Source organism: Chanos chanos, chromosome 8 (genome assembly GCF_902362185.1).
Source record: "Chanos chanos chromosome 8, fChaCha1.1, whole genome shotgun sequence".
Classification (NCBI taxonomy): Eukaryota; Metazoa; Chordata; class Actinopteri; order Gonorynchiformes; family Chanidae; genus Chanos; species Chanos chanos.
The window spans coordinates 30,465,225-30,484,267 of NC_044502.1; the positions used below are offsets into that span (position 1 = coordinate 30,465,225).

The window sequence follows — 19,043 nt, forward strand, 5'->3', positions numbered from 1 at the left end:
ATTCTCCATGGTTTCTTCATCTTTATATGCCCCTCAGAACCCCTCAGTCATTTACAACATGTGCCAGATTTAGGCATGACTCAGACAACTGTGCTGCCTCTCCAGTTTACAGCTTGTATTTGCCAGGGTTAGCAGATCATATTTTCATGAGTGAAAATGCGGTGGTGTTAATCAGTATCCATTAGCTACAGAGCCACGTCTCCACTAAAAAAGGCCAGTGATCTCACAGGAACCATAAACAGTGCCCACAAAAAGCTCCCACCGTAGACTCTCAGTAAAGTCTGTATCTTCAGACGAGACTCATCCATCCTAAAAACTCTCAAACATTTACATATTCTTCTCTCTAGCTGGTAAGTTTGGAGCATTATATCGGCACAAAAAAAATGAAATAGCCATTACCAAGCATGGATTTTTTTGTCTGTGAACATTTTCAACAAATAATTATTAGTCTGAGTTTCGGCTGATTTTGAAAAAGTAAGAGATTCTAAGTTTTGTGTTAAGAGTCGGTTAGATGTCTGAGAATGAGTGGGCATTCTTCTTAGGAATTTATAAACCTCTGATATGTAGAGCTGTAATCCAGTAGGTAACTTATTATGTTACTATGTAATATGTAATCTTGTGTAAAATTACAACTAGTCTATACTTTTCAACTATTACTTTATAGAGGCCTTTGAAATCTCCATTTTAATCATTAATAGAAAGGTTGGCATTCTAACCCTGTGGCAAGTATTTTTTAAAAGTCTATCAAAATGTGTCAATATTTAATCACCTGTTTGAATCAGTCTGGCAGTCATTAGAGGGACTGCTCGAATGACAGATGGTGTCTTGATCTTGTTTGTGAAATTGTTTATTTGAAGGGGCGATAAATAAGGTCACTATGCCAGTTCCATACACTGATTTGGCCAAAGAGAGATGGCAACAAGATCCAGAAGTCTGCTTGGACGCTGAAGAAGGTATGACACACTCAGTACAGCTATATGAGAGTTAGTGCAATCGAAACACAATCAGTCAAGTCCCCGAAACTGAATAGACTGTGGCATGTTTGTTCTGCGAAGCGATACTCACAATGAAAATGTCAGAGAATAGGAAAAGAGTAGTAGCTGAACATCACAAATTAAATTCCTGTCAGATATGCCAAGCTGAAAATGTCCTGTAGCTATTGATATGTCTATCCAGTGTCGCTATGTTCAGCTGTGGGCAAAATGAGTCGGTGAGAATGAGGTGTAATGTAATACAACTGCAGAGGGCTGATAGTATTCTTCTGAAAGATGACTCACAGACACATGACTGGGGAAGAGCGTGAACTTTCACAAATGTGGCCTCACGTCTGTAAACCATGTGGACTCAATCCAGTCGAATACCGGAGTTAAATTTAAAGATTAAATTCTTCAATTAGAAACATAGCAGTGCCAACTGCTACTGTCAAAGTCAAGCCTGTGCCAGTAGACCTATTCATGTCTTTGATTTATGGCTGCAAAGCTGAATGTGGTAGTCAAAGCAAAACATTTTTTCAGCTATACAAATGTAAATATGAGGATGATCTTTGATCAGCATATCTCGTTAGCTAAAAGGGTGTTAGAAGTTACTCTTGTAAAACATGTACAAATTGTTATAATGATAAAAGTCAAACATTGTAAAAGTGAAACATTGTAATATACAAACACTCTTGTCGTGAAAAACATAAAATATGCATTGTGTAATACCATATGTATGTATACTGGATTGTATGTATGCATGTGTGTATACATAACAGTGTATCTAAACCTGGGTAAGAAGATCAGCACTCCACAGGAGGTGATGGTAGAGGAGCTCAATCTGCAGTCTAATAAAGGTTCCAGAATGTTCCAGGAGAGACTCAAAAGGGTGGAGAGGTTCACCCTAGAGAATGTTGCCCAAAATCTTAGCAAAACAGAAACGGTATGCACACAACACCAGTCTGACAATGTTTTCACACATTTAGGAGGACATTCATATGATATAGTCCTGGTATAACTGTTTTACCTGTCTGATGTCTTAGGTCTAAAGGTCTTAATTCCTTACCTACAGATATGGGTGAATTTTAGCACACTTAAAGCAAAACACTGTATATGCAGTTATGCCCAGTCCATGAATTTAACATTATCTTAGTGATGGCCCAGCACAGATCCCTTTAGTAGCAGGACTACAGCTACAAAAAGGAAGAGCTAACACACAAATGCATGAAATATTTGGATATTGCCTGGAGAGCATTTTCACTCCTAAGTTAGACAGTTTAACTTGGTAGGGATTACATTGGATCAAAAAAAACGAAAGAGTGATGAATTTCTAATTATCCTCTCAGCATTCAGAGCAGAATCACCAACAGGGTCCACAGGGATCTCAAAGGGAGAACTTCACAACAGAGGTCTATGGAACACAGCCAGGGGAGAACAGCCTAATATCACAACAGAAACATGCCGTGGCCAAGGAAGGAAATCCTCTTGTGCTTGCACCAGGTACGAGGAGTTGCTCGGAAAAAGTTGTAATTCCTTCTGATTCAAGGAATGAATCACACTGGTGTGTATTTAGCGTACTTAGTTTGCCACGATGTATAGGCTATATTTATATTTAAACATATTCCACTGACTTTTGTATATCACACAAGGTGTGAGAGGAAGAATTCTCCTGTTTTTGTTGTTTTATATGTTATGTAGTCAGGACAGGGCCCGCACTGGACTTGAATTATCGAGGAGAGACATGGCACAACCATGTGGGCTTTAGCATACGGCCAACACTTTTGGGAGTCCATCTTTATTGATACACTGCGTTACAGAACTTTTGTATGCAAAACCATTCTTTCGATCTATCAACAGTGCCAATGGAGTCCCATCTGAGCATCATGTTTTTGTGTTGAATTGGCTTAGCTTTATAATGTAGCAGTGTGTCTATCCACACTGTATGCACACGCTACTCTGAGATCTAGATAAATTGAAGTTTGACTGACCCTGGAGGTGGTATGGCTCACTGGATGTCAACATGGGCGAAGTCTGATTATTGTGCATTGAAACCTGTCAATGAATGTGTCCTGGTGTGGTGAGATGACAGAGGTCGCATCCAAGAGTGAAAGGAGTGACCAGGTTAACATCCTCTTGCTTCCCTTACAAGGTTACTCAGGGCCCCTGAAGGAGGTCCCTCATGAGAGGTTCAATGTCACAGTCATTCCCAAATCCTACTACTCACCATGGCAACAGCAAAACAGCAATGAAGCAGAAGTCCTGGCCACCATCTGTGCCAGTCTTCCTGAGCCACCCTACAAACTCACTCCTGCCAACTACAAATGCTTCAACAGGTATGCACCTGTCGGTATAATGAAACTTTACTCAGATAGTGTCGTTCTCACATATGACTAAAATTAACACATTAATATAAGTATAACTGGTACAGTAATATAGGGGTTAGTATAATTAATACCATAACATAAAGGTGCTGAATAAATGTTGATAGTTGCATGATGATCTAGTGACATATTTAAGTACTGACTTCAGGTAGTGGTTCTCATTGTTTATGTTGCTGGTTGCGGGTGGATTCTGAAATTGTACACACAAATGGCTTGATTACTGGGTCGTAAGCTCAGTCGTGTGTGTTAGCGGTCCAAGCAAAAACATGTGATTATATGTTTCTGTGTAACTGAACAGAAGAGAAACTGTGGGTGTGGAGTGTACAACATGGTGCCAAGTTAAGGCCCATTAAAGTCACAAAAAGACCTTTACTAACTTTCTCTAGTAATTCGGTCTTAAAGAGACTGCATCTTTAATACTAAGAGTAAATGTTATAGTGGAAAAACTCTTAAAACTGCACATTGTGTGGTGAGGACTCTGGGATAAGGTTTATTCACTGTAAGATCAGCCCTATAGAGCCTATCAGGAAATCTGTGTAGCTTCTGACCTACACACCATACTCTTCCATTCCATTATTTAATCCAAATGACAGATCATTAGTGGTTGAAATGAATAGTCAGTACTATACCATGACTCTATGATCAGTTCATTTAGCGTTCCGTTTTTTTTTTAACCGGAATGATTTATTAGCATGTTGTTCTCAGGTTTTAGATAATATGTCAAGGGTGTTATTTCATTAGACTATTAAGGAGTGTAGTTTTTGAGTGTGGTTTTTACTCATATTACAGATGTAAAATTCAGGCTAACTTGTACTTTTCAACACAAATGTGTTCTGCCAAGATCCACCTGCACATGTAGTTTAGAATACAAATGATCAATAATTTGATTGTATGTGAAAGAGCTCTCCAGCTCTGCCTTGTGACCATCTTCAAAAGCTGAGGAAAAAATGGTCCAGAACTCATGGAATGAATTGTACCAAAGCTGAAATGGACATGTTTCTGACAGGCATTTAGGAAAGAAGAGGCATGCAAGACTTGGCAGCCTTGTCATCCAAAACTAAATTGTGTGTGCGTGTGCGTGTGTGTGTGTATGTGCACTTGCATAATAATAGTAGCGATTAGATGTTTCTAGAGTTTGTGTGTTGTGCACTGTGATGGTAAAATGTATGTAATATGTTTCTCTGCTTCTGTGTGCAAGTTGTTTGTATTGTGTCTTGAGATTAGTGTGTGTGTGGTATGTGTATGGTGTGTACAGAATCTCTGTATTATGTTAAGCATATCTTGAGTGTAAATCTGACATTCAGATAACTTATAACAGTGGAGAAAATGACAGATTTTTGAAAACAGGCTTTTGACTGTATGTATTGTCAGTTTTGTGCACTGTTTCTGTGTGGTCTGTACAGTTTTCTGGTATGTACATAGTGTGCATGCATGCATATTAATGTGCTGCGTTGCATGTATATGTGGTATTTTCATTTTTCAGGAATATGTGTATAGTGTGCATGTCTATGTGTGTGTGTGTGTAGATGATCTTTACAGCGAGTGCATGAGTCAATATATAGATTACTGTGTATAGAGTGGTGGTTTAATAGCATAGGCATTGTTGAATAGTTACTATGGCAACATCCCAGCATGATAAGAATGGATGAATGAGTGGTAGTACAGAAAAGAGAACAGGAAGACAACTTTTTGTTGAAAAATGTACTGAAAAGAACAAACAAACAGTATGGAGCAGAATGAAAAATGGACCGGAAACAGGGGGACTACGGGGATTACGTAGTTCTGTATTAAAAAGAGGAGCAGGTTGTCTTATAACACTATGTCATAACAGTCAGGTGGAAACCAGATCTCCAGTTTTTGTGATTTAAATGTATTTTTCACAAGTGAACAGTCAAGGGTCCTTGTTATGTCTGTACGAATGTGTCAGGTCCTTTGCACCAGTGAAACATATTCAACATTCACAACACTTAAGGTAATTTATCACAAGGTGATTTGTAACTCCAGTGGGGCACCTGCGTCTACAGTGTCCTAAGGAGAACTGTGTGTGTGTTTGGAGAAAGGCCTGAGGTAATGTGCGTAATAATTTATTTTCACCACTAAAATGTCATGCCCAGTAGCAACAGCATAATTTCTCACATCGGCCCATCTTTAAAATTATGTTTTTGGAGTGACAACAAATTAAATACCTACCCTACTAACATTAGACATCAGGCAACCCTCAGTTCCCCATTAATGATCTCTATTACAAACCAGGTGTCTGTCACCACTAAGATAACGACTAAACATTGTTCAGTTGCAATGAAGTGCAGTTTTGTGGATCCCTGGGTAGGCAAGATGACGTTAGGCTCTGCTGTCGTACATTTCTGTGCTTGTTAGGAATATTTCCAGCCCGCATAGTGGGATTAGTAACAGATGGCTGAAAAGATAAAAAAACTGAGTTTGAAAAAGTATTATCTTATCCAAGCACCCAAAACTGTGCATTATGTCCAGGCGAAACAAAAGAGAGACCATATATATGAACAGTATTGTGACTGTTAGACTATTCAGCATTTATATTTACACTGTTTCATTTAGCACACGTTTCTATCCAAAGAGACTTTCAAGCGAAGCAAAATACAAACCAGGCACGTAGCCATTTAGAAGCTGTCTGCAGTATAAGTGCCACAGCTAATGGAGGTAAAAGAGTGAACTACAGTCAGATACAGCTAGAAACAGTGCTAACAGACAGGGCTACAAAAGTGAGAGAGAAGAAGCATTGCTAATAGTGAAGATGCTATGAAGAATGATCAACACGACACTAATCCTTCCCGCCATAACAACAAAGAGGGTCGGTTGCACTATAGCCACTGGCTGAATATTGTGGGCCATTGTGACATCATCAATTTCAGGTGTCTACACTTCACTCACAAGGGAAATAGTAACCAAGTTCAGTACGACCAAGAGCTTCTTTCTTAAGTTTTCTGACTATAGCTTAAAAACTGTTGGCTGGGTAAATGGTGAAAATGAAAATAACTACAGAGGAAAGTTTGTAAACACACTTCAAAAACTGATGGATAAAACAAAACTATATCAGTATGGTTGCTGCATGGTTACAGACCTATGAATAAAATGTCTGTGAGGTTTCATTCTAATCACAGTAAGCTAATACAGGACACTTTGTTTTTAGAACATTTACAACCAGTGACAGGGTGACTCAGATACAAGGTTTTCAAAGTGTTCATATTGATCTTAATGTGGATCAACAATGTTATTAAAGTTTTTTTGTTTTGTTTCGTTTTACTTTCCAGATAACGTAAAGACCAACAGATGATGCATAAAAACAGAAAAAAAAAGAAAGAACTACGTTAATCTTTAATTGCATCTTTGTTAGTCATTTTATCGCACGATATGGTTTAAAGCGAAAAGGTTATTATGTTATACAGTTTATGACATCGTTAGTTGTTACTGTATTATAATTATTTGCTGTAGGACCCCCCCCCCCAAAAAAAAGACAAAAAAAAAAAAAAGAAACAAACAGGCAGTAGTGTCACAAGACTTGAAACATTCTTTGTTTACCAGTATCCTGACCCTCATTGTTTTGATCCAGAAGGTAAGATTATTGTTCTATAACTCAAATAACTGTCACCCTTCAACAGGGCACCCATGCCATTTGGTGGGACAGCAGGAAGCTTGAGAACCTTACCATTACCTGGCTTTGAGCTGCTGCAGGCCTACACAGAGCCCGGAATGACATGGGATCGTATGTGTGCCAGGCCAAATTTTAACCGAGCGCCTCAAGGCTGGACCGCCGTCTACACGACCACAGAATCAGCCAGTCCATGAGACAAACAGTCTCATCCAGTAAAAGGTAAAAAGAACCGATTAGCAAGCTGACTGGAGCTACTGAAAAGTCTGCAAACTTCTACTTAGTCTGCAAAGAAAACACTGTTACTTGTGTGGTTTAGTGGTGGGAGGAGCGTCACTGTAACTGCAGTAATTTTGACAGAAACAGTGCAAAGCATAATTGCGTTCATAGAAATTAGGATAGAAACCATGTCAGGGTCAAACTTCCTACTCTGTTAAAACATTTATACTGTGATCATAATTCACACTCTGTGAGAATGTTTATACTGTGATGATAATTCAAACTCAATGAAAACATTTATAATGTTAAATTTGTAGCTATACTAATGACTAACAATATTAAATGTCTTAATTTTTGCGGCAAGAATGACTGAAACCATGTCCAGGTCAAACTTAATACTCTGATTAAACATTTATACTGTGATCATACTTCATATTTGATAAAATCATATATACTGTGATGTTTTTGGTTACCTAAGTAACTAAAATTACAAAATGCCTTTATATGATTACATAACTTCCCTTATCCTGACCATGTGAAAAATGATACTATTAGACATTTCAAACTACACTGCATACTAAGTCATTTTTCAGATATCATTGCATTTGCTTATCACTGTATTTTAATGTGTTCAACTTAATCATGTCTTAAGTCTTAGGGAATGGTGCTAACAGAGTCGTCGTTGGAGATGTTCGCTAAAAACATTTAATTAAAATTCCACAGAAATCTTTCCAAATTGTTTGACGTGAAGAACAAAATGATGACATATAAAATAAATCAAAAAAAAAAAAAATAGAGCAATACACAGTAATGTTTTTCTTACACTGTCCATTTACACTGATGAACATGCTTTTTCAGTGACTCAGCTGAGTCTCAGACTCATTTGAACATCATATGATGCTCTAAAGGAGAACACACAGTGTAAGATGCAGAAAGAAACACTGTAACTAGATGTCTACCTGATCATGCAGCGTCTTCTAAAGTAACAGCGTTTCATTCGACTGCATTTGAATATTGTACAATGGTGCCCCCACATGGTACTTGTTGGTCACTACAACCAATATTTAAATCACCACTTTCCTCTAGCACTGTTCCCAAATCACTTCTAGTGCACTTTCAGCTCGTGTGCACTGCCATTCCACCTATCAAGTGTTTGCTGGTAAGTTGACAAGACAATTCAGGTATACAAGAGTATGAATACACCTGTCTAAAAACATATGCAATAACTCCTGGAAAGTTTATGCCAAAATGCTTAACTAGAATGTTTGGTGACCGTGATATCCATAGCCTTAACACATAATGAAAAATACATGGGTATTAACAGGGCTAAGAAAGAAAGGTCGACATAAGTCAGGAATGAAAACAACCATGGCAAAGAGTGAGTAAAGGGGTCAAAAGGTCAAATCACTGAGGTTTTTCACCTGGCTTATAAGTATTAAAACACTGGTAAAATTTCTATGACCTAAAGATTTGTAGGTCAGTCTCTTGTTTGTGTTTAAACTACTACAATTCTTTACATCAAAATATCCCTTTGGACTACACAATGGAGACACAAAATCAAACAAGAGCAGAAAAAAAATATGACAGGGGAAAGATTCTTTGATGGTCCTTTACTCCTACGAGGACAGCTGAAGACCGAGGTAGCTGGAGAATGTTCTAGGGCCCTCCGTGGCGACTTGCATGGGCACCCATGCGCTGGGGATCCTGGGAAGGGTAGTGGACCTGGCCGGGGGGTCTCATGCCCATGGGGGGTGGCATGGGGGGAGCCATGGGATCCATTGAGTGAAACATAGGGGGGCCAAAACCTGCAATGAACCACACAGGAAAACATCACTCGCAAATGTAACTGGGAACCTCACACATGGAAGAATATATCAGGCAGAATAAAACAAGTGCAACTAAAAGCTTACCAGGAGGAGAAGGCATAGCTACACCGGGAGGAGGTGGAAGCCCAATGTTCATGACTGCAGGAGCACTGTTTGGTCCCAGGTTGAAATAATTGGCTGGTGCCTCCTCATCCGACACAGGAGGTGGGGGAAGAGCTACAAAACACGATCAAGGAATCGTTTATGAGAACATGAGCAATTAGTCCACGGAAAAACATAGCAGTCTCATTTACATGATTACTGAAGTTTGTAAGTGTAGCGAGATTCAAGGATAGAGACAAACAGATGTAAATTCAGTCAACTGAGAAGCAAAATTAAAAACTGACTTTTAAGTTCCTTTCCCCAATTAACTGAACGGGAAAGAACTTCAACAAAAACATGAAAGAGAGACACACAGTTCTACCAAGCCAGGAATCCAATAATTGCACTGTGTTTCTAAACCGATCGACATGTAACTCTTCTCAAGGAAATTTCGATACACAGTTTACTTTTCCTATTAGTTCACTGACCTCCAGGAAGGCCTGGTACTGGCTCCAGCCTCATTCCAGACTCGGTCACTCCCTCCTTCTCTCGTTCCTTTCCTCGGGCCGCCTGGGACCTAAACAGCACAAACAATTATTCATACAGGCACAGTCCTCAGCTAAACCTCCATGACAGACTTCACGAAAAACACCCAGACTGCTATAGTTTAACTCCTTCTCTCAAGATGCATTCAATCCCTATCCTGACGACCCACAAATCAGTTTAGTAAAAATTCGACTAATCGACCAGCCAGTAACATTCAGACACACTTAAGAAGAAATATTCTGCTTAAAGTGGGATTAAAGCTTTAGAAATGTAAACATAGGGGAGAAAAGATCTAGATTCCTCACAGAACAATTATGAGAAAAGGAAGGACTCCTGAATCTTGTCCTCATCCAGGGAGATGCGGTGTCATCACTAACCTGCCCCATTTGACATTGAGCCGTCTGCCGTTGATGATAAGTTTGTTGAAGGACTTTTCAGCAGCCATCTCTGCCGCCTGACGGGTGGCAAACTGGATGAAGGCACACTGCTGCCGCTGCACTATGGTGATGGTGCGGATCTCCCCAAACTGGTAAAAGTGGTTCCTGCCATCATCCCAGCACATCAATGGTCAGTCTTAGTTCATTCAGGAAAAACTCATGAAATTATTCTTCAAAACTGTCTTTACTTAGGAGTCTTCCCAAATGGCTGACTTATACTTATTTCCACATGACTTCTGCATCAGTGAATGATTTGTAAATTAGTATAAATTAGTGGGAAACCTCTGCAGTGGTGCAGAATGAAGCTGGTAGCAGAACAACTTAACAGGGCGACATTCTAAGATTTTAATGGAATAAAATGTGATCTTCAGCTTCCACTGATTCCAGTGAAGCTGTACAATCTATCAACTACTCTGCCCATTGCGTAATGGCCGTTCATTTTGCACCCCTGAGTTTTGAGTCTCCATGCCTACCTGAGCTCTGAGTCTGTGATGGTATCTCCCAGTCCTCCTACGTAAAGCGTGGTAATGGTCTTGTCCTCAGGTGGGTCCAGTCTGGGCATGGTGGAGGCACGTTTCAGAAGTTTGTCGGCCACTGGGTCATTTATACCATAATAACGATCCTTGATGTTCTGGTCAGCCAGCGGGTCGTCTGGGTCGGTGGGCTTTTCATGTCTGTATAATAAATAACATTTTAGTTTGAGGTGTCTGTATTGATTCAGGGGACATCTCAAACTTTTGACAGATGTGTGTCAAAACTCCATGTTTTTGTGAAGACACGATAACATTCACAAGTAGAAAGTAAAATAATTCTTTAGCTGAAAAACTGCACCATAACCGCATAGTTGAGTGTTTCCTCTCACCTGTAAGGACACTCCTCTCCTCTCTTGCATTCTCCTTTGACCCAGAAGGAGCAGATATGGGGTCTGTTTCTCTTGTAGTAAGGTGTGGTACGTGCCAATTTCAGCAGCATATCACTGGAGCTTGGGGCCTTCCCCAGGAGCCCCACAGGCCGTGTGCCATCAGAGTTAGCAATCTAAAGCCACACACACACACACACACACACACGCACACACACACAGCACAGCACAGCACTTCATTAGAAGCCACATTACTGAATGATTCATATGTCTTCATTCACAAAAATGCAGCACTGAAATGAACAGAAAAACATTAGTTCTGAATGTGCAGACAATATGTCATATTGTTAGTCCTATGTCATTATTGTACATTACAATGAGTTTGTTTCATGAAAATAAAACATTACCTCTCTCTCCATGTTCTGGGTGTAATACTCTTTATTGACGTCTGATTTTGGCATGTCATCTTTAATGGCAAGTCCTGTGTCTCTGACCTGAATAGGTAAACCTGCAGCGGGGAAAGGAATTTATTACACTCTGCTGGTACACAAAATCAGACGGATCAGTACCACTAACCACTGAACGCAACAAAAAGATTCCATTTAGCTGCATTTGGCCACAGTGCAGGGAAGAGAAAATCCTATGGACCCAGAAGACGTGGCCTACTCTACCCATTTTTGTCCCTCAGTACACCTCGCAAATAAACAGGTTTTATAATGCCGTCATGTCAAATGCCATAAACACGCAGAAAATCGTATGGTGCAGTGATCAGGGTTTTACCGTATTCCAGATCCAACAGGCAGGTTTGACACACGTTCTTCATCTTGCTACACGTCTGACACACCTCAGTCTTCTTGAAGCGCATCCTGACCCCTGGGCACCAGCGGAACACGGTGAAAGGACGAGCACAGATCTGTACACAAAAAGAAAGAAACGTGAGAGGTCGTAACGATTGTGAAGTAATTAGAAGTGAAGTAATACAATGAGATTACGGCCATTAGATAAGCTCTTACCTTGCATTCTTTGCCATATTTCTCTTTGGTCTTACAAAGGCAGAGAGCAAAACAAAAGTACAAGAATTAGGGGGAAAAGATGCATCAGCATTGAAGTGTATGTCATTTATCAGAAAGGGCAAATCAGACTTGGGAGGAAAAAGTATCTTTCTCCTGAAAGTCAATGTATTAGGCAGATTATAGTCATCTACACATTTGTCCATTAAAGTCACTTACCATACGGATGTAGGGATTCTCACCCAAACAAGTTTGACAGAGAATGGGAAAATCCTACAAGAAAAGAGACTTGATTAGACTAGTGCCTGCGCAGCAAAAACATCAGTGGATCACCATGATTCAATCCTGGACAGGCAACTCTCAAACCAAAGCCACACGAATTAATATAGCCTGATTTAACCATACATAAAGACATTTAACAGCAGAATGGGAGTGCAGCATCAACAGGACGTCAACTTTAAAAAAATAGCCATAATCGTTTGTTATAGTGGAGCCAACAGCGTTTTTCACATGGTAGCCAAATATGTCACACTGAATTGGCATTAGACAGTCTTTCAGATTTACTGATCCATTTAGCTAGCGGTCCTTGTATCGAACTCAGACGGGTGTTCAAAAAAGAAACGGTGTGCGCGTTTCAGCATTTAGAGCTACCTGGAGCAAGACAAATGGGTAATTTAGCTATAGAGAGAGCAGTCATAACCCTTCGGTCAGATTTAAAGAGAAATAATATCAACTTTGTACTAATATGTTCCAGTTTGGAACAAGTAATCTAGCTCACCAGCCACACAGATAGCCTATGCTAACTCAGCTTCAATTTGTGCTACAGTCTGTTTTGATTTTTTTTTCCCCCAAAAGAGAGCTGCCAATTACATTGGGGTGACCGGCTGATTTGGCTTCTTGTGGCGACTCGACCATTTGTTAATAATAAATTAGCGAAATGTAATGTTAATGTAAGGTTATTTGTTTTCTATCTATCGTTAGCTAACAGTTGCAAACAAATTTAGCTATCCAAACACCATTATACCTTCTTGACATCACAATAATACCGGTAAGTTGGTTTATTTGGATCATGGACCTGCCAGATGGAATAAAGCTAACACCACATGAAAAAAATAAATTGTTGAGTATATCACATGAAACATACCGCATCCTCCCAATTTTGTCTGTTGTAAGTGTTAGCTCCTAAAGACGTCGCCATTTTCGATAAGGAAACGTGCAACGTTTTCCCAGAAATCCACGCGAGAAAATAGGATATGACGTATTGAAAGAAATGAACAATAAAAAACTTTGATAGGTTAATAGAAAACTTGATTATAAGTCGAACTGTAATTTATTATCGGAATCCCGCTAAAACCATGTTTGAGAAATGCCATAATATCTTAATCAGTGTCTCGCAGTTAGCATTATGGAGGAATGAAAAGAGTGTTCGATGTTATGCTGTGTGCTCTTATTCATTTTTCCCACAGTTCGTATTCGTAAAAATAAACCTGCCCCCCTTTTGTCGTAAAGGCATACATGCCTATTGTGTAGCTACAGGCCACATCTATCAATAATCAGTACTATGTTCTTACATTCTTGTTACACTTTTTTTTTTTTTTTGCTCTCATCCTGTAGGCATGTTGTTGGATATTTACCCAGCTCCTTGTTCATCATCCTAGTCATTGATTCATACAAATACATGCTATGCAATACACTCTGCTCTCTTTAGTCCACTCTAATAAAAACATTTCTAGTGCAATCTTACTAAAAGCAACAGACCCATGTTTTTGCGTATAAAGAATACCGCAATTGTATGATAGTTCTATCTGGAACACGTGAGTTAATGCTTGAACGAGTTCACTTAAGACTGAAAGAGAGTCTATAAATATGAATTATTTAAAGAAAAGTAGGAAGGAGGACGGGGCGCTTCCGCCTAATGTCTCTTTTATTCTCCGAGTTATATGAATGATGAAGTGATTGTCTCTGTATTGCGTAGAGGAGATTGAAGATTTGTGCACCGTTAGTGCCAGAGAGCGCTGCACTGAGAAGTTCTAGCTACAAAGTCCACAGCCAGTAACTGAAACCGAAGACAGGTTTACTGCAAAGTTCCGTACACAGCACCCAAAAATGTGAAATGATACAGTACGTTGAGTCTCCTCTTAAACGTTAAGAGATCGTTAGATAAGACACGTTTTCTCTTCTTGAAAGTGTAATGGTGTAGTTGCATACAGTTTAAAACGGACAGTAGTTTACCCCCGCACTGCATCTTTATTTAACTCCCATTTTAAAGTCTGTGGCTGATTGCTCTTAGATCGGATTCCCCAGTCAACATTTCAAATAACCTCAGTAAATTGCCGCGCAGAAAAAGAGGTACACAATCAGATGTCCGCTACGCCCTCTAGCGGCTCTCACTTCCTCTGCAGTTCTTGTCCCGTTATGGTGAGGTGTTGAGAAGCGAGTCGGCTGGTGTTTCCCACTAGGAACTATCTGCACTAAAACCGGGGCGCCTCAGTTCTGTTTAAGCAAGTGGTAAATGTGTAAAACCCATGCTGCAAACAGAGTTGGACTAAAGACTCTGAATGCTCCTTGCCATGACACGTTAAGTTGGTGAGTAAATTTCTGGATTTTGAATAGCTGCCGAGCGGAACACAGGATCACCATATCGAGTGTATGGGAAACGTTAGCCGTGCTACGTAGCTTGCCCTATGGCTTTCGTTGAATCGAATGAAACCAGGGGATGAGTTTAGCCTTGTTGGCTAGTTAGCTAGTAAGTACCTAGCTACATATTGTATGATCCCAAATGTATCAGAAGTGGACCATTAATTTGAGAGAGCTGTTCTCGAAATATATTGAGACTTGTCGCCTGTTTTTAAGGAATTGCAGTTGATAGGTAGCATCTACATTTGCACGGGGGTTAGCAAAATAGCAATTCAAAGTAGCTCTGCGATTCATCAACCAAATTTGCATTGAGCTAGCCCAGTAGCTTACAGTGTGAATGTATGCTTTGAACTTTAACGGATACCGCTGATGATAAAGTGGGGGTTTTATGTGGGAAAGAAATTGGCACGAATGCAGGTAGACCATACATTGTAAGGTAAATCAAATCAGCGCCAGGTGACAAACCATCTCAACTTCAGCTAACCAGCTAGCTGTAAAGGGAATAGCTTATCAGACTAGGCTATTCAACAGTGTGGAGTGATTGGCGAACCAGTTTGATTATGGCTCGATAAATGTGATTCTTTGCAGATGTGCTGCTCGATTCCTTCCTCTTTTATTTTGTCGGTGCACTGTTGCTCTGTGGTTAGACAACTGTGTGAAGAGACCGGATAGTTAATGTAACGAATTTATTTACTAACTGATGAGCCTTGGATGGGAACTCTCTTCGATGTAGGTACAATTTCTTAGTTTCATAATTTTTTGATGATTTGGGCTATATCTACATAAGCCTTAAAAGAAAAAACAACCACATTTGGCATTGTTCCTTGTTAAATATCCGGGAGAGTAAATCAAAGTAATGTTCTTTGCTTGGAGGTGCATCCATCACGACAAACCTGCAATCGAAAATATTGCAGGTTGCAAATATTTTGACATTTCCGTCCAACATAGCATCGTCTTTAAATACTGTTGCGGTGTTAAATTTTCGCAATGGAAGAGTAAGAATATCTTCTTTATAGATGCATTATGCTTTGCTTTGCTTTGTTTTGTTTCTAAACTACAAATTTTCGTTCACGTTGAATTTGCTGAAAAGTAACCATTCTGCATAGATAACAATGCGCATGTTTTACGGGGTAAAGTACTGCATGGTTCTCTTTAGCTGTCATATTAATATAACGGGTTATAAAGTCATTATTAAACCTAACCAGGACCTTTAAATATATAGAGAGATTCTTCACTGGTTATTTATCGACCCTTAAAGCACCATTGTTTTTCAAACGAGGTTCTTCTCCACTTCCACTGTAGTTGAATATTTACTTTCTGTACTGTCATATGAGCAGTGCACTTATCGACTTTTACCGTATTCACAACAAATTTCAGACCTGGGAATGTAGGGAACTTCACTCAGTATAAATGGATCTACCAGCACAGTTCCTCTTTAGGAATTTTCCACTTTAAGACCTAATTCGGCAGGTACAATTCGGTATGTCTCAAGCCCAGACTGTGTTGTGACCCTGTTATTGTGATCATTTCCACAGATCCCATGATATGGTATTGTCACCCTTCATGTACAGTAACTGCATAAAGGTGCTGACAAAGAAGGTTGCTTGTCTTCCTAAAAACCTTGATCAGGTAGTTGAGCCTGCTTGTGTTTATTAGCCAGTTTGCAGGAGTGTTGACAGAATGGACTTGTGATTTTCCATAATTTATACAAGGGTCCTAATGGGCTTCTTTGTGGAACTTTACTTTTGGGTGCCATTTTTACCAAGTTTATTAAGGTGCAAAGTCAGTTTAATAAGTATTGAAGTCACAAATATTCAGTATACTGGATTGTTCAGGGCAAATCAGATGCATGTTATTGTTAATTCTTCCTAGTTGAAACCTAGGCATGAAGCATGTTGTTGCAGTACAATTGAAATTTGAGAAGTTTACGGTTAGCTGCTCACTGAATGCAAAACTATTTTAAAGTGCAACTGAAAGCCATGAAGCATGTTTGGAGAACAGAAAACATTAACAGTGGTTTGTCACATGGATTAGGGTAAGGCACTGAGATGAAAAGGAATGAGTTTAACATTAAACAAGTCTGCATTATTTAAGGGAGGGGGGGGCAAAGAAATGAACATCCCTGCTTAAACTCTGACATTTATCATTTTGGAAAAACAACACAGGGAGAGGGAGAGGGAGGCCTACAGCCAGAAAGACAAAGATAAATATCAGATTTAATTTTTCAATAAAGATGAGAACAGAGTGCTTTTTGCTATATCAGTGGCTCTAATTGGAACCTGAGTGCAACTCTGGAGTGAATGGGCAGATGACTTTGCCTTGTGCCCCAAGGTAGGATCACATCCTCTAGTTGTATAACTGATTAGTGTCAGAAAGACATGTGGGATGAGAATATGCAGTACTTAGCTCTGTTTCATCAGATATGCCACCCCCCCCCCCACCCCCCCAAACTTGATTGCATCAGATTGCTGTAAAAGATTTAAGAAAATAATCTGTGGAAATAAATTGAATTAAACCAAGTTAGAATATGTCTGGAATAGATAAAGCTGTTTTATCTTATGACTGATTTGCCGAATGCTGCATAGAAGGTCATTCCAAGTCAGCTACAAGGTGCTTTCACAGATTTTCTGTCACACTGTTGTATTCGTCCGTTTTAATAAAATTGCACCTGTATAGCTCAGTGGTAGGAAACGCAAACAAGCATTGTTTTTCCTCCATTTCTTTTCAAGAAAAGGGGCAATTGTTTTACCCTTTTACTTCAATTTTTAACCATCTTTAATAACAGATTAGATTCAATCAGCCCTCTAAATCTCCAGACCATTTAGACACTGGAAATGTCAGGCTATACAGCCTGCACTGCAGGGTTTCTCCTTCGGGATGAGACTGAATCCAGGAAAGATCCCAGCATGACCATTAGCCAAACTGGAAAATGCAGAGGAAAAGGCAGAGGAAAATGCAGAGCTCCAGTTCTCCTAGACTCCTTTTAGTTCTTTTCCTGGTTTCTCCAGCTCTCATCTCTCTCTCTCTCTCTCTCTCTCTCTCTCTCTCTCTCTCTCTCTCTCTCTCTCTCTCTCGCTCTCCGCATTGATAAAATTGATTTTTTTCTTTAGTTTTTTTTTTTTTTTATCTTTTAAATTATAACAAATTTGAAAATGCTTGTATGCCAAAGGGACATGATTAGCAAACACTGTCGTCACTGTTGTGAACATTACATGGATTGGAAGTGCTGTTCTGTCTTGGCATTAATGGTAATTGTGGATCTTGCGTAATAATATCCAATCTCTTTGGGTTTTTAAAAAAGGAACATTATAAGAGTATTCATTTTTCAGAGTGATATCATTTGATTATTTAAAAATGTTTTTAAATGGTAACAGGCAAGCTTGAAAGGGAATTTATTTCAGATGTTGTTTTTGAAATGCTATTATTACCACGAAACTCTTTCAGGGATAGACTGAAATAATTTGCAGCTTGGTTTGTTCCAGGGATCAGTACACAAATCTCATTATAGATATTTTTGCGTAGGCAGAAAAATCTTTATTGATCCTCAGGGATAAGATTTAATTAAATGAAGTTAATTTCTCCCTAACCATTTCGTTTAACTTTAAAAGACTATTTTTATACTTAAATTCAATGACGATGTCTCCTCTCTCAGTTCAATTCTTATGGAAAACTTTCCCTGACCTAATTTTAAAGAAGCTTGGATCTTTGCTATTGGATTGTCAACGTGAGGATAAGGACTTCTTTGCATAGAATGGATTTTGAAATATTGCTATTTTTTGGATTTCAATTACATTTCCAAAAACTCCATCAAGATTAGCATGTAAAGAGACTGTAACTACAAACATAGCTTTAGTATTTGAGATGTGTGTGTGCATACTCTGCCAATTCTCATTCAGAGTTGATGGTACACTGCTTCATGGATGGAGCTCGTCACACTGTTCTCTAGTGTTTGATTAATGTTCCGGTTTCACATGTGGATTACTGGACATGAAATCCCGACTTGAGTTAATTGCTTTTGGGTAATTTGAGATGACATTCCGCATGGAGTGCTTCTTTCAAATCACAGTCAATGGGCACAATTGTTTTTGTCATCGCTGGCTGACTGGTGCTAATTGATGGTAGTCGGTCGTGAGACAGACGCAAAGTATTGCAACTCGTGCTTAAAAGAGACACTGTTTTTTTATATTATTATTATTTTTCTGTGCTTTTAGCCTCTGATTGAAATATTCCCAAGTTTAGACATTAAATGAATAAGGAAAATCTAATAAATTTAGAGATGGTGTCCTGTCATGTTCATAGTCTTGCTTGTTTGGATGTTAATTTGATACAGAAGCTGTTTGTTTTACAGTGACTGTTGCTGCCATTTTTACAACAGCAAAGATGTAAAATTCAAAGGGAAAAGATGTGAATTTTACCTCGATTCACATTCAGTGTAAAGTTTCCCTGTA

General features: G+C 39.2%; 2 protein-coding genes across 2 annotated transcripts; one reads left to right on the plus strand and one right to left on the minus strand.

The window, feature by feature from the left end:
- The first annotated feature begins 877 nt into the window (after positions 1 to 877).
- Positions 878 to 7,177, plus strand: LOC115819558 (myozenin-2). The gene is made up of 6 exons (XM_030783065.1): positions 878 to 953; positions 1,754 to 1,917; positions 2,321 to 2,474; positions 3,124 to 3,321; positions 4,759 to 4,765; positions 6,991 to 7,177. The coding sequence occupies exons 1-6, from the start codon at positions 878 to 880 to the stop codon at positions 7,175 to 7,177; spliced, it is 786 nt and encodes a 261-aa protein (XP_030638925.1).
- A 708-nt stretch (positions 7,178 to 7,885) lies between these two features.
- Positions 7,886 to 13,156, minus strand: rbm22 (RNA binding motif protein 22). Its single transcript, XM_030781459.1, has 11 exons — positions 13,103 to 13,156; positions 12,178 to 12,231; positions 11,962 to 11,991; positions 11,729 to 11,861; positions 11,356 to 11,456; positions 10,952 to 11,124; positions 10,563 to 10,763; positions 10,030 to 10,194; positions 9,595 to 9,683; positions 9,110 to 9,241; positions 7,886 to 9,004 (listed from the first exon to the last, which is right to left on the minus strand). The coding sequence occupies exons 1-11, from the start codon at positions 13,154 to 13,156 to the stop codon at positions 8,856 to 8,858; spliced, it is 1,281 nt and encodes a 426-aa protein (XP_030637319.1). The 3' UTR covers positions 7,886 to 8,855.
- Positions 13,157 to 19,043: the final 5,887 nt, after the last annotated feature.

Excerpts from the sequence above, each read along its gene's own strand:
- LOC115819558 (XM_030783065.1), top strand. The coding sequence starts at position 878 with ATGCCAGTTCCATACACTGATTTGGCCAAAGAGAGATGGCAACAAGAT. Across the intron at positions 954-1,753 it reads CTGCTTGGACGCTGAAGAAG|TGTATCTAAACCTGGGTAAG; the intron begins GTATGACACACT and ends TATACATAACAG. Across the intron at positions 2,475-3,123 it reads TCCTCTTGTGCTTGCACCAG|GTTACTCAGGGCCCCTGAAG; the intron begins GTACGAGGAGTT and ends TTCCCTTACAAG.
- rbm22 (XM_030781459.1), bottom strand. The coding sequence starts at position 13,156 with ATGGCGACGTCTTTAGGAGCTAACACTTACAACAGACAAAATTGGGAG. Across the intron at positions 11,457-11,728 it reads CCTGTTGGATCTGGAATACG|GTTTACCTATTCAGGTCAGA; the intron begins GTAAAACCCTGA and ends TCCCCGCTGCAG. Across the intron at positions 9,242-9,594 it reads AGTACCAGGCCTTCCTGGAG|CTCTTCCCCCACCTCCTGTG; the intron begins GTCAGTGAACTA and ends CGTGTTTTGTAG.